Raw genomic sequence first — 14,802 nt, 5'->3', positions numbered from 1 at the left:
GGTAATCTCACCGGAGCAGATTTTGGTTGACTGGAAAAATCTGTTCTTTAATAATGGGTCTGAGATCCTTAAAAGTTACAAGAAAGTTACCAGCGACTGTGAAGACAGCGGCATACACTCACCACTGCCTTGCCTCCTTCATCTTCCCTTTAAAGAATGAAGATAACAGAGGAATCATGAGAATGAATTCAGCATAAAACAGCTGACAACTCCCACACATATACAGGCATTCCTTTTATTACGTTAGAAATATTCCTTAATGAGCTAGCAATCATTTACGTGAAGAAGAGACCAGAAAACAGATTTATGACAGTATTAGCCTTATCCTTGATTAGACATGTAGGAATTTACCCACAAACATTATTGCTTAGAGTATGTTAGTGAAGATCTAAGAAGCTGTGAACTTGAAAGAGCTCCTTTCTGCTTGTGTGGCTGCTCCAATCACACCCCAAGACTTAGTTACAAGGATGGAAAAATTCTCCTCTTTTGAACTTAAAGCTTTACAACAGTTCGGATACTGTAAGAGAAGAAAACAATAAACAAAGGTTCAGAATCATTTAACACCACTAAAACTTTTTTTTTTTTTTTTTAAATATTTCTCCCTCCATAAGCCCCAAATCATTACCACAGTCTATACTACACAGCTAAAGAGAAAGCTTACCTCTTTCCTGCATGCATCAGATCAAAGGCTTCATTAATTTGGTCAAAAGGCAGACTGTGAGTCACAAACTCATCAACTTTTATCTTTTTGGACATATATTCAGACACCAACTTTGGGACACTTTCTACACTCTTCCATCCTAAAGGAAATCATATATCTATTCATTACTTTTTCCAACAAATCTCTATAGTATGCTTATTACTTAGTAGGTGACAAAGACATCTAAAAGAATGAATTTAAGAGGAATGAAAAACTTCAAAATCAACCTAGAGAGGAGGAAGAATTTAATACACATCTTTATAGCTAAAAAAGCAGATGCCTTTTGAGCACTTTTTCTGCGTTAAGATTTACTAAAATCTCATTAAATCTTAATAGAGATTTTAAAACTATACAGGACAGAACTCTAGAAGTCTCAAAACAAGCTTAAGTCCATAAGAGTAAAATTTCTATAATCATGAAATTCAAGGAAGAAAAAAATTGATGTGATACATGACTATTTCTATGCTTTTAATTTCAACAATAAGGATAACATCTCAGAATAAAAAAACTGTGAGCCGAAAAGCAAAGTAGAAGATCTTTACGTATATGTTAAGATTTTAAACAAAGCCAGATCCTTCAACTTTTCACTTGTATTAAAAGAAGCAGTAAATGTACAAATAAGCTTTCACATCTTTTAAACTAGGGTTTTTTTGAACTATATTTCAAGCTTCCTTTGTGTGTGTGTGCTAAGTTGCTTCAGTTGTGTCCAACTCTGTGAACCCATGGACTGCTGCCCACCAGGCTCCTCTGTTCATGGGGTTCTCCAGGCAAGAATACTGGAGTGGGTTGCCATTTCCTTCTCCAGGGAATCTTTCTGACCCTTTTCCAAATCTCCCTCCTTACATCCTCGACAGATGACCTTTTCATTCCAAACTGATGCTCCGCGCCCCCCCCCCCCCCCCCCCCCCCCCATTTAAATCTCCTGGTAACTGAGACAACTACAGCCAACGCTATTCCCTACATCAAAACTTCTATTTACATTGTGAGTCATGTGTTAGCAACACCCACAGGGCCCCAGGACTCCAGCTTATTTCCCAACAAGCATGTGCTTGGGTGAGGCTTCAGTTAGAAGTGACTTCCAACCCCCGTGGCTCAGTCTCCCAGACATTTTTAGAACATTCTCAAATATACCTTTGGACCCTCAGCGGATGCCCCTGAGCTGCATGTGTGGCTCTACAAGTCTGTTCTAATACACTCAAGTGGGGCATACTAGTGTCTAGGGCTTTGGAAAGGGTTTAGTCAGCTTGACATTTTCCTTGACAAACTGTGTAGTATAAAGAAGGAAAACTTTGGCCAAACCCCTCATTTTTCATACTTTCCCAATCTTCTGGCCTTGGAAAAAAAAAAGTGTGGCATGATAATGAGGCAGGGAATAAGACACTTTGTTAGATGCAGATTGTTTCATTTGAAAGTCATGCTATGTAATACTTTTTCCTTAGGAGAATGGTAAGGATATAAATATATTTTTTAAAATCTATTAAAAATTTAAGATTTACTTCATTCACAATAGTTGGGATATATAAACATGTTTTGATGTCTCTTCTCTTCCCTCGCTGAGCGACCCTAAGAAAGATAGAAACTGTTTCTTAGCACTCTCCTGGTAGTTGGCAACCCCAAGTAATCACATACTCTGAGGATCACTCAAGGGAAAAATGATCAGTCTGGCAGCTTTTCCATTTTGTTATAAGGCTCCAACTTAATGTTTTATTCAGACTGGTTACTGCTGAAATCAGCACTGTTTAGAGAGAAGCATGATCACATCCAGGGATCACTGCACTCTCTGGGAAAATGAGTAAAAAAATGCCATTAACTTATATAAGTCTACCAGATGACACAAGGTGGCTGGCCTGGTTTATCCTGTATCCAGCTTCTGACCTAGTCCCAGCTATTTCATTAATGGAATATTAGTTTTTTTTTTCAGTGTATAAAAAGTAGCCTTGTGTTTCAGAAGAAGCTGAGCACCTCCCCAGTCCCCAGTGTTAGTCCTCATTGGGATTACAATTCTGCTGAAGAAAATAACAGAAGACAATGTCCTCATCTATCAAATTACCTCCAAAGGCAGTGCCTTTCCACGTGCGGCCCGTGACTAGCTGGAATGGACGAGTGGCGATTTCTTCACCAGAGGCAGCTACTCCCACTACCACGCTGGTGCCCCAGCCTTTGTGGCAGGCCTCCAGCGCGGCTCTCTGCAGGCAAACCACAGAAGTCAGTGCATTTTGCTAAGAATATCTACTTCCCCAGAAACTTCTAGGGGAGAGTAGTGGTACAGAGTTTCTTTAGAAAAATGGCAACAAAATGATCAAAGTGTTTATTAAGTCGTTTAATTTTATTGAACAATTTTAACAGGTACTTTTAAAAGAATTTGCTAACTTGGCTAAATATTAACACAAATTGAAAGAATTTAAAGCTTTTATTTGTTGTCGACTTTAAAAAGTTAAGTCTTAGCATGAAATTCTAAAGACCATAATAAAGGCAGCAGCAGAGAAGTAACAGTAATAATCCTGCTGAGTGTCTACTCTGTCAAGTACATGCCTACAATACCTATACCTGATTACTATCTGCATTTTACACTTGAGGAAACAGATTTAAAGAAGTTAACTAGTTGCTCAAGGTTACTGAGTTACTATGTAGATATATATCTAATTCCGAAACCCATGTTCTCTCTAACTGCATCATTTTGCCTTTTCATTTAATGAAATGCACTTTAAGATTTAGCATAGACTGAAAGGTAAAGAAACATTTTCCTTCATCTTTCCCTTGTATAGTTCAGTAGTTATTTTCCCCTTATTTCAGCAACCATTCTTATCCGAGAATTTAAGACTTCTCCTTTGCAAAAGAACTCAACTTTTTATCTTAATAAAGGAAATTACATTTAAAAAGGCAGTTATATACACACACAAGCACGCGGAATGAAACCAGGCATACTCACCATGACTTGCACATTACCAATACACTCAAAGGAATAGTCGACTCCCCCATCAGTCATATCAATGAGCACTTCCTGGATCGGTTTACTGAAGTCCTGGGGGTTAATACACTCAGAGGCCCCAAACTCCTTGGCTCTTGTGAATTTGTCCTTATTGATGTCCACACCAATGATCCGGGTTGCACCGGCCACCTTACAGCCCATGATAACTGCCAGTCCAACTCCTCCCAGGCCAAAGATAGCACACGTAGAGCCGGGCTCCACCTGACATTAAAGACAGCCTATAAGGTCCTCATTCACAAGAGTCAGCGAAATCATCAGGTTTCTTACAGGTTGGGCCAAGTTCACTATTTCAGCAAAGCTTTGCCGTATGAAGTGAGAAGGTGGAAGCTAAAACCCAGGCCAACACTTACCTTGGCAGTGTTCAAAGCAGCACCATAACCAGTTGAAATGCCACAACCCAGAAGGCATACTTTATCCAGAGGTGCTAAAGGATCAATTTTAGCAACAGAAATGTCAGCCACAACTGTGTATTCAGAAAACGTGCTGGTTCCCATGTAATGTAAAATTGTCTTTCCTTTACAAGTAAATCTGCTAGTGCCATCTGGCATTAATCCTTTTCCTTGAGTGACTCTAAAGAAAAAGAAATCAATGTTTTAAAATGATGACCAGTAAATAGAAGACTGTGCTAAGACCAAAACTCTTAATTTCTAATGTATTTATTAATCAATTTAGCACCTTTCACCAATGCCTGATTAGGAAAACTTTTAAAAGAATTATAATCTTACTAATCTCTTCCAACATTCAATATCCTTCCAGATTACCTGTCAAGAGTACTGAAATAATTTTAACAGGTACAACTTATGGATCACATGAAATGATTTTAAAAATTCCATCATGTGACCCTATATGCGAGACAGCAAAAGAGACACAGGTAAGTGTGTGTCTTACACAGAGACACAGTAAAGAACAGTCTTTTGGACTCTGTGGGAGAAGGCGAGGGTGGGATGATTTGAGAGGGTAGCGTTGAAACGTGTATATTATCATATGTGAAGCGGATTGCCAGTCCAGGTTCCATGCATGAGACAGCGTGCTCAGGGCTGGTGCAATGGGATGACCCTAGGGGGTGGGATGGGGAGGAAGGTGGGAGGGGGGTTCTGAATGGGGAACACATGTGGCCTGTGGCTGATTCATGTCGATGTATGGCAAAAACCACTCCAGTATTGTAAAGTAATTAACCTTCAACTAATAAAAATAAGTGGGAAAAAAAAAAAAAAGGCAGAGACATTACTTTGTCAACAAAGGTCCCTCTAGTCAAGGCTATGATTTTTCCAGTGGTCATGTATGGATGTGAGAGTTAGACTATAAAGAAAGCTGAGCACAGAAGAATTGATGCTTTTGAACTGTGGTGTTGGAGACTCTTGAGAGTCCCTTGAACTGCAAGGAGATCCAACCAGTCCATCCTAAAGGAGATCAGTCCTGGGTGTTCACTGGAAGGACTGATGTTGAAGCTGAAACTCCAATACTTTGGCCACCTGATGTGAAGAGCTGACTCACTGGAAAAGACCCTGATGCTGGGAAGGATTGAGGGCAGGAGGAGAAGGGGATGACAGAGGATAAGATGGTTGGATGGCATCACCGACTCGATGGACATGGGTTTGGGTGGACTCCGGGAGTTGGTGATGGACAGGGAGGCCTGGTGTGCTGTGGTTCATGGGGTCGCAAAGAGTTGGACACGACTGAGTGACTGAACTATATCAGCAGATAAAAGCAGATGTCCAAACTGGTTAATTCAGATTTCTTAGGAGGCCTATTTCAAAAGTGTAATAGTCTCCATGGATTCAAGTTATCTTCTCTCTTGCAACGGTTTCAAAATTATTTTTTATATTCTAAATGGTTGATGTAACATCTTGCTTAGGAATATGGGCCCTAAAGGCAGACACAGTCAATCAGTTCAGTCGCTCAGTCGTGTCCAACTCTTTGAGACCCCATGGACTGTAACACGCCAGGCCTCCCTGGCCATCAACAACTCCCGGAGATTACTCAAACTCATGTCCATTGAGTCGGTGATGCCATCCAACCATCTCATCCTCTGTCATCCCCTTCTTCTCCTGCTTTCAATCTTTCCCAGCATCAGGGTCTTTTCAAATGAGTCAGTTCTTCGCATCAGGTGGCCCAAATATTGGAGTTTCACCTTCAGCATCAGTCCTTCCAATGAATATTAGGACTGATTTCCTTTAGAATGGACTGGTTGGATCTTTTTGCAGTCCAAGGGACTCTCAACAGTCTTCTTCACCACCACTGTTCAAAGCCATCAATTCTTCGGTGCTCACCTTTCTTCATAGTCCAACTCTCACATCCATACATCATTACTGGAAAAACCATAGCCTTGACTAGACGGACCTCTGTTGGCAAAGTAATGTCTCTGCTTCTTAATATGCTGTCTAGGTTGGTTATAACTTTTCTTCCAAGGAGCAAGCGTCTTTTAATTTCATGGCTGCAGTCACCATCTGCAGTGATTTTGGAGCCCAGCAAAATAAAGTCAGCCACTGTTTCCCCATCTATTTGCCATGAAGTAATGGGACCAGATGCCATGATCTTAGTTTTCTGAATGTTGAGCTTTAAGCCAACTTTTTCACTCTCCTCTTTCACTTTCATCAAGAGGTTCTTTAGTTCTTCTTCACTTTCTGCCATAAGAATGGTGTCATCTGCATATCTGAGGTTATTGATATTTCTCCCGGCAGTCTTGATTCCAGCTTGTGCTTCCTCCAGCCCAGCGTTTCTCATGATATACTCTGCATATAAGTTAAATAAGCAGGGTGACAATATACAGCCTTGATGTACTCCTTTTCCTATTTGGAACCAGTCTGTTGTTCCATGGCCAGTTCTAACTGTTGCTTCTTGACCTGCATACAGATTTCTCAAGAGGCAGGTCAGGTGGTCTGGTATTCCCATCTCTTTCAGAATTTTCCACAGTTTGTTGTGATCCACACAGTCAAAGGCTTTGGCATAGTCAATAAAGCAGAAGTAGATGTTTTTCTGGAACTCTCTTGCTTTTTTGATGATCTAGCGGATGTTGGCAATTTGATCTCTGGTTCCTCTGCCCTTTCTAAAACATCTGGAAGTTCATGGTTCAGAGACTGTTGAAGCCTGGCTTGGAGAATTTTGAATATTACTTTACTAGCGTGTAAGATGACTGCAATTGTGTGGTAGTTTGAGCATTCTTTTGGATTGCCTTTCTTTGGGATTGGAATGAAAACTGACCTTTTCCAGTCCTGTGGCCACTGCTGAGTTTTCCAAATTTGCTGGCATATTGAGTGCAGCACTTTCACAGCATCACCTTTAGAATTTGAAACAGCTCAACTGGAATTCCATCATCTCCACTAGCTTTGTTCGTAGTGATGCTTCCCAAGGCCCACTTGACTTCACATTCCAGGATGTCTGGCTCTAGGTGAGTGATCACACCATCATGATTATCTGAGTTGTGAAGATCTGTTTTGTATAGTTCTCTGTATTCTTGCCACCTCTTCTTAATGTCTTCTGCTTCTATTAGGTCCATACCATTTCTGTCCTTTACTGAGCCCATCTTTGCATGAAATGTTTCCTTGATATCTCTGATTTTCTTGAAGAGATCTCTAGTCTTTCCCATTCTATTGTTTTCTTGTATTTCTTTGCACTGATCACTGAGGAAGGCTTTGTTATTTCTCCTTGCTATTCCTTGGAACTCTGCATTCAAATAGTATATATATACCATATATATATATGGTATATATTTCTTTCCTTTTCTCCTTTGGTTTTCGCTTCTCTTCTATTCACAGCTATTTGTAAGGCCTCCTCAGACAACATTTTGCCTTTTTGCATTTCTTTTCCTTGGGGATGGTCTTGATCCCTGTCTCCTGTACAGTGTCACGAACCTATGTCTATAGTTTTTCAGGTACCCTATGAGATCTAATCCCTTGAATCTATTTCTCACTTGCCCTGTATAATCATAAAGGGATTTGATTTAGGTCATATCTGAATGGTCTAGTGGTTTTCTGTACTTTCTTCAATTTAAGCCTGAATTTGGCAATAAGGAGTTCATGGTCGGTGCCACAGTCAGCTCCCAATCTTGTTTTTGCTGACTGTTTCATGCTGTACTCCAAGGCCAAACTTGCCTGTTACTCCAGGTATTTGATTCCCTACTTTTGCATCCCAGTCCCCTATAATGAAAAGGACATCTTTTTTTGGTGTTAGTTCTAGAGGGTCACACACACTTGTGTTCAAATCCCACGTGGCCCTTGTCAAGTGAATTAACTTCTATGCCTTCATTTTGTCATTAGAAAATCAGAGAAACCATCTTTCTTAGAAATTGCTAAAATCAAATGAGAGGTTATATAAGCATTAGCACTGTGCCTGGCACAGAGTGCTTAATATATGTTACTTTTAATAAAAATAAACACTAGAACTTGATGTACACTCTTGCATAAACCCTTTGGAATATATATGAATAAATAAAATATATATAGATGAAGAAAAAGTCAACTGCCTGTGGATTCAAGAACATTTCCTTTGAGAGAAACAGAAATACGACCAGAAACAAACATGTGACAAAGCTCTACCCCAATAACCTTTATGTCTTTATGAGAGCAAGTTAAATTTACTTAGCTCTCATTGTCAGAAACTGCTCTGCTCTCAGAAGAGGCTCACGAACAAAAGGTGATATGGGATATATTCTAAGCTTTGAAAGAACTTGTCCTTCTAAAAGCTTGCAGCCACAAAAAAGCCTATAACCATTACTCTACTTGGTATTTCAGAAGTCTTTCAGATAGTGTTTGGAATTCCCTTTCATAATGATTATAGTTTTATTTTCTCGGTTCTAGTTTTATAACTGTGTTTATGTGATAAAATAAATGCAATTTTGTTTTCCAAAAAAAGAAACTAATTTTGTCAATGGCTTTAGAAAACAATGCAAAAACAAACAGATCTCCCAAATACTGCTGGGTGGGAGTATATCCCATGACTCAGCAACTTCAATCCTAGGGAAATACCCAAGAGAAAGTTGCATAAATGTCCATCAAGATATCCATCAAGAGACACAAATGGATGCTCCGAGTGGCACTAACCATAGCAGGGTCAAACTGGGGAGCAATGTAAATGTCCATGAACAGGAGAAAGGGTAAACAGAGACATTTGGAATGAAACAAAAGAGAATCAGAGGAATACAGCAGTGTGGCCACCTCAACAGACATTATGAATGAAAGAAACCAGGCAAAAGAGCACATACTGCATAATTCTGTCTATATGAAGTTTTACAGTGAAAAATAACAATAGTGGTTACCTTTGAGGGAGGGAGGTGTTGACTTGTAAGGGACATGAAGAACTTTGTGGGCAGCTGGAAGGGTTTTCTATCTTGATCTGAGTGAAGGTTATAACTATTAGGTGTGTACAGGCATAAAAATTCATGGAGCTGTACACTTAGTATTTGTACACTTTAATTCATTATATGTATGTTCTACTTCAGTGACAAAAAAGGGGCAAAGGGGGAAAACAGACACAAGATCTTAAATGCCTCAAAGAAGTTCTTTAAATGTGTTACCTTGCTACAATAAAATAACCACCTTTTCTTTGTCAAAGGGTTATGTTATCTCTTGGAGTCTTCCCAAAACCTTATGAGCTAAGTTTTATTACTTTGGTTTCATGGACAATAAAATGGCTCATAAAAATGCCTTCATTCAATTTCATAGCCATGTCCCTCCTTACTACCTATTTTGGCAAATTTAGCCTAGTTTTATGGAAAGAGAATGGGTTCAGAAAATTGCTTTCTCTCTCCTAACAGCTGATGATGCTGAGCACACCACTTAATTTCCAAGTCTAAATTTTCTCATCTATGAAAATACAGTGATACCAGTGATAATGACAGGTTGTCATAAAGACAGAATGAAATAATGCACGTAGAATGCTCTGTATAAATTGCCACATAATTACTTATCATGACTAATATTACCTCTTGTATTAAGAATAAAATAAAAAAATACTAACCTTATCTTCTGGCAAAGGTTTGTTTTAGGATTCAGACAAAATTTGCATTCTCCACACTGGGGGATGTAAAGTGGGATGACAGTATCACCTAGAAAACAAATGCAAGGACACTATCCTGAGTTGGTAGCACCTGATTCTAAACAAATACCTCAGCCCCTACAAATTCCCATTCTTGTCAACTCACACAGCTTTGCAGGTTAACAACTTTAAGGCCTAAAACTTTACCTACATATCATTCAGACACTGCCCGACTGTGCAGGGGGGAAAAAAAAAAAACAAGCTTCAAATTTTTATCTAAATGAAACTTTTAAAACAGTAAGTGGAGAACAAGGAGGTCATGTGCTTCATTAAACTGACTTGATGCATCTTCAAAAATTCTTGCTTAATTGGGCAAAAACCATGTCAGATAAGTGGCAGTCTCATAATCAGAAAGGAAAAAGCTCTCAAATATTTGTGTTTTCCAGATGAGGAATAAAATCAATGTTGACAACTTAGGCAGTAACTTATTCACAAATAAACAATGTATAGTTTATTAGAAATATAATTTCCTATAAAAATAAGCCAAAACTGTAAAATAAGTGGTTAAAATACCCTCCTTACCTGCCTTCAGCTTAGTAACTCCTTCACCAACACTCTCCACAATTCCAGCACCTTCATGTCCCAAGATCACTGGATAATTCCCTTCAGGATCAGCCCCACTCAGTGTATAGGCATCAGTGTGGCAGACTGCAGTGGCAATAATCTAACAGGATATTAAATAGCGTCTAAGTGTATGCACATGCAATTCAGAGTGACACATAGGTCAAAGGAGAGACATTTTTACTTAACAGCATATTTTATTGATTAGAAGATACATTTCTTTCATATTTTTTTTTTTTAATTTCTTTCATATTTTAACCTCTCTAAAATCAGCACGTGCTTATCACCGATGGCATCTTAACAATTGGAACTGGCAGCATTTTCTTAGTGGTACATAAACATAATGGTACATTTATAGGCAATGAAACATAGTGTATCTATTCTCCTTTTCAATACATGTTAGCAGGAGAAGGTAAACCAGGGCATGTTATGGGTATGGTGCTTTCTGCGGGTGTGGAGCGGAACACCACCTGTGTGCAAAAGCAGGTAGAGCCCATCTTACTGCTGGCCTCCTCCTAACTGTTGGGGAATGAGGTTTCTAAAAAGACATATGCCAGCTTGCTTGGTCTGTGGCAAAACTCAAGAGCCTTTACTGGAACCAACTCCCTCTTTAGCAGCCACACAGAATTTCTGCTCAAATAAGCCCTTTATCCCAATTTTTCTGGCTTTCAAGTATCTCTTTTCTTTTCAAACTGCCAAAAGCACAGAAAGGAAAAGTCTTGAGAGTGTCCATTTTTCTGCTTCTCACATTTAAACCCGTTTACAATGTAACATTCTTAGCTGTTTGTTAGCAGTTTCCCAGGGAAGACCAGTAGCCTTGTACAGTTCATATTAGCACATTCAGGATCAACTTTTTCTTTAGTAGCAAAATCACAATCAGGTTGATTTCTATAAAGATTTCAGATTCCTGGGCCTGGGTTAAAAGAATCTGAAAAGTTATTTGGCCCTGGCTTCTCGACTTGTTAAATGTGATCCCTGGAAGCATGAGAACTGGAGGTGGGATGGGGGAAGGATACTTCAATTCACAGCAAAAAATGGTTATTTTTTTCTAGAAGGTTCATTTTACTCAATGGTCATTACTTTAAAGCACTGATTTTACATCACAAGTACAGAGTAGAACGCCAGGGTATCAGGCTGGCTGCCTTGTGCAATATGCTTCTCTCCAGGGATAACTTCACTTTCTCTGACACAGCAGAGATTAAGAGGTGCTGGAATAATGAATCCCCTGAACCTTGGACTTGTCTGCAATGGTCAGCACATTTTAAAGCTCTCTAAGCAAGCCTGCTTCACTTGCTTGTTGATCCAGTCAGTTAGGAACCTGTTCCCAAATCTTATTTGAAGTTTCTTCCAATAATCCAAAGAATCTTAAAGAGTACATCTTAAGTTATGGGATCAGCAGAAAGGGGAACATCCTATAAAGTCACCCTAAACCCAGGCTACAGAAGATCAATTGCACTCATCCATTGATCCATGGAGGCTGTTCAGTGCAACACCAAAGCTAAAAAGAGGAGAGAGCACTGCAGAGGTGAGAGGGATGGACCGAGAGCTGGGATTCCAAGGCTGGATGACTCTCAGGCCCTCCTCCTTGACACTGTCCTTGGGGATTTCTCCTCCGAAGACCTCAGAGGACTCAGCTACCCAGAGACCTAATTGTAGGCCTTCTCTTCCAGTGCCTTAGATGTTTCATTACCTTAATTCGAACTTCATGAGCCTTTGGGGGTGCCACCTCTACCTCCTCTATAGAGAGAGGCTTCCCAGCCTCCCAGGCAACTGCAGCCTTGCACTTGATAACCTGCAATGGGAAAACAGAGCAAGATGTTTATCTTCCTGAACTAATCACAGCTACTTAATTCAGAAGATGATGAATGCTAATCTTAGAAAGTATATCACAGATTCACAATGACACAACTCCAAGTGATATTGAGAATTGCCTGGCATGTGTTTATACTTTATATAAATAGTACTCATTAAAAAACTTTCATTGAGATGATCACATGTGGAAGTTTCATTCGGGAATTCCCTGGTAGTCCAGTGGTTAGGACTCAGCACTTTCACTGATGGGGCCTGGGTTCCTGGTGGTGGGGGCGAGGGAGGGGAAAACTCAGATCCCTGCAAGCTGCATGACCAAAAAAAAATTTCATTCATCAAATATTTAATCACCCTCTACAACGCATAAGCAGAAGGTTAAGAAAACAGGTTCCAAGAGAATCTGATTCAGTAGTCTGGTATAGGGCCCAAGGGTGCTGAATGCTTAAGATGTGCCCTATGAAATTTTTTTGCTCAGCCTGGTGTAAGTAACACTGGTTTACTGTAAAACTGCACAGCGGGAAGCGGTAAAAGGAAGAGAATCAGAATGGGGAATCTAAAAAACAACTGCATCTATCCCTTTCAATTGTGCTCTGCAATGCAGTAGCCACCTGTCACATGTAGCTCTTGAGCACCTGAATGGTCAGTTTGAACTGAGATAAGCTGTACCTGTAAAATAATCACAGGTTTTGAAGACTCATTATTAAAAAAATACTGATTACATGTTGAGATGGTATTTTGAATATACTGGGTTAAAGTTTAATCCAACTTACTGCCATTTTAATGTGGCTAATAGAAAAATTCAAATTATATACATGACTCATATTGTATTTCTATAGTATAGTGCACTTTAGAGATTACAGTTGGTATACTTCTCCTTTACCAGAGAATCAAGTATAATGAGGAAGGTTTTGATTAGTTCACAGAATGATTATGAAACATGTTTATGGAATAAAGGTCATGCTGAGTTTATAGTAGACTTGAAAGCCAATAATTACAAAATGTGTGATTTAAAGGGAGAGGCACAAAGTGCTTTAAAATGCAAAATGTGGAGAAAGAGTGTAACAGTGTAAGTTTGGTTGGTGGGTTTGGGGAAGTGTCACTTTTAACTGGGATGAAAGATGAGGAATAGTGACATAAAGATAAAATATCTACATATAGAATGATTGTGAGCTGTGGATATGAAAATGAAGGCCCTGATACAGTCCTTGACAAGGTGCAGCTTTGCAGAAATAAGTTAGTAGCCATTAGTAGCAAGAGAACAAAGAGTGGAGGAAAAGAGCTGAACTATGCAGAAGGATGAGCGGCTTGCATAAACTTATGAGGCTGGAAATAATCACTTTTAAAATTAAAATGTAGATATTAAATGCTGATAAAAATTTATACGCTGCATTAGAAACTTTTTTCACCTCAATGTACCATAAATCCCAAACTCCAAAAGTAAAATTCAAAATACTAACAATGAAATCATATTCTAGAGATCTGAAGCAACAAGAATAAATAATTCATTCATAATCTAAGCTTTAAATCCCTCCTCCCCCCTTTTAAAGCATATCTGAAAGTTTAACGTTTTCCTTTCAATAACAATTCTAAACAAAACAAAGCCTCACTCTAAATCCGCAGGCGACTGCCCTGCTTCAACCTCTCAACTATCACAGGAAAAACAGCTGCCAACTTGTTAAATCTTAAAGATCGTTTGGACTTTATCATTTCTATTCAAGTTCAAATCTTTCAAGAACATTTATTAACTTTGTAAAGCATTAAAACAAACAGCGACGTTAGATTAATCCTGTTACTCGCATATTTCTGCCTTTACCGGCTAATGTGTATTTCAGGAACTTTTAATAGCCTGTTGCACAGGGTGCAACCCCGGATCACTATCCTTAGTGTGACCACTAATCGCGACTAACCTGTAACTCTCAAGTTTTTTTTATCTAAAATGGGGTACTATCTTGCATAGGTGTTACAAAGGATTAAAGTAGGGTGTGTATAAAGCTCTGGTGCCCAGGTGCTCCAAAACGTTACGGAGCCTTCCAAAAGTACAGTCCTTGGAGGCAGAGTAATAGCTCAATTAGGAACCACTATGGTGAAACACAACCTAGGGGTTAGGAGCACGGGCTCCGGCTGCAGCTTTGCTACCTGTAAGTATAATCCACAGCAAGTGATGTAACTTTATGTACGCAAAGCGCGGGGACTCTTAAACCACCTCCCAAATACCAGGATACCGATCCCACCCCGCCCCCACTCTTGGGTTCTCCCCACCCCCATCCCGCTTCGGCTGCCCCCGAAGCAGCAGAACGCGCCCACGAAAGGAGCCGAAACAAAGTTTCCTCCCTCCCTCCCCGCCGAGCAGCTAGCTCTCCAAGGCCGCGTTTCAGCTCCACCAGCCAGAGTCAGGCTCCGGGCCAAGCCCCGCGCGCCCCCCACTCCCTTCAAGCCAGCGGCCAGATTCAGCTCCATGCTTTCCCTCCCTCCCTTCCTTCCTTGGACTCAGCCTGCGTAACAGCCGATTATACCTGGTTCACCATTTCCTCAGACTGCAGTCAGCGTGAAGCAGACGACTGGAAACAGCCCTGCAGGGTCGCGGGTGTGGGCGGGGCATGCGTCCGCCTGCGCCGGGGCGAGCGTGGAGGCGGGAGTTGCGGGGGCTGGAACGTGGCGGGTGGGGCTTGAGGCCTGGCGAGGCCGGAGCGCTAGTTGATACCAGGTGGTC

General features: G+C 40.2%; 1 protein-coding gene across 1 annotated transcript; it reads right to left on the bottom strand.

Annotated features, from left to right (window-relative positions):
• Positions 1-221: 221 nt before the first annotated feature.
• On the bottom strand, positions 222-14,795 carry LOC122673347 (alcohol dehydrogenase class-3). Its single transcript, XM_043871070.1, has 9 exons — positions 14,606-14,795; positions 11,974-12,075; positions 10,245-10,386; positions 9,645-9,732; positions 4,040-4,259; positions 3,630-3,890; positions 2,751-2,886; positions 662-800; positions 222-517 (listed from the first exon to the last, which is right to left on the bottom strand). Exons 1-9 carry the CDS (start codon positions 14,615-14,617, stop codon positions 493-495), a joined length of 1,125 nt encoding a protein of 374 aa, XP_043727005.1. The 5' UTR covers positions 14,618-14,795; the 3' UTR covers positions 222-492.
• Between the last annotated feature and the right edge of the window lie 7 nt (positions 14,796-14,802).

This window comes from Cervus elaphus, chromosome 17 (assembly GCF_910594005.1).
Source record: "Cervus elaphus chromosome 17, mCerEla1.1, whole genome shotgun sequence".
Taxonomy (NCBI): Eukaryota; Metazoa; Chordata; class Mammalia; order Artiodactyla; family Cervidae; genus Cervus; species Cervus elaphus.
Note: the sequence above shows the minus strand (reverse complement) of the source record. Positions and strands in the feature narration are given on the sequence as shown.

Excerpts from the sequence above, each read along its gene's own strand:
- LOC122673347 (XM_043871070.1), bottom strand. Across the intron at positions 9,733-10,244 it reads AGTTACTAAGCTGAAGGCAG|GTGATACTGTCATCCCACTT; the intron begins GTAAGGAGGGTA and ends TTTGTTTTCTAG. Across the intron at positions 518-661 it reads CTGATGCATGCAGGAAAGAG|TATCCGAACTGTTGTAAAGC; the intron begins GTAAGCTTTCTC and ends CTTCTCTTACAG.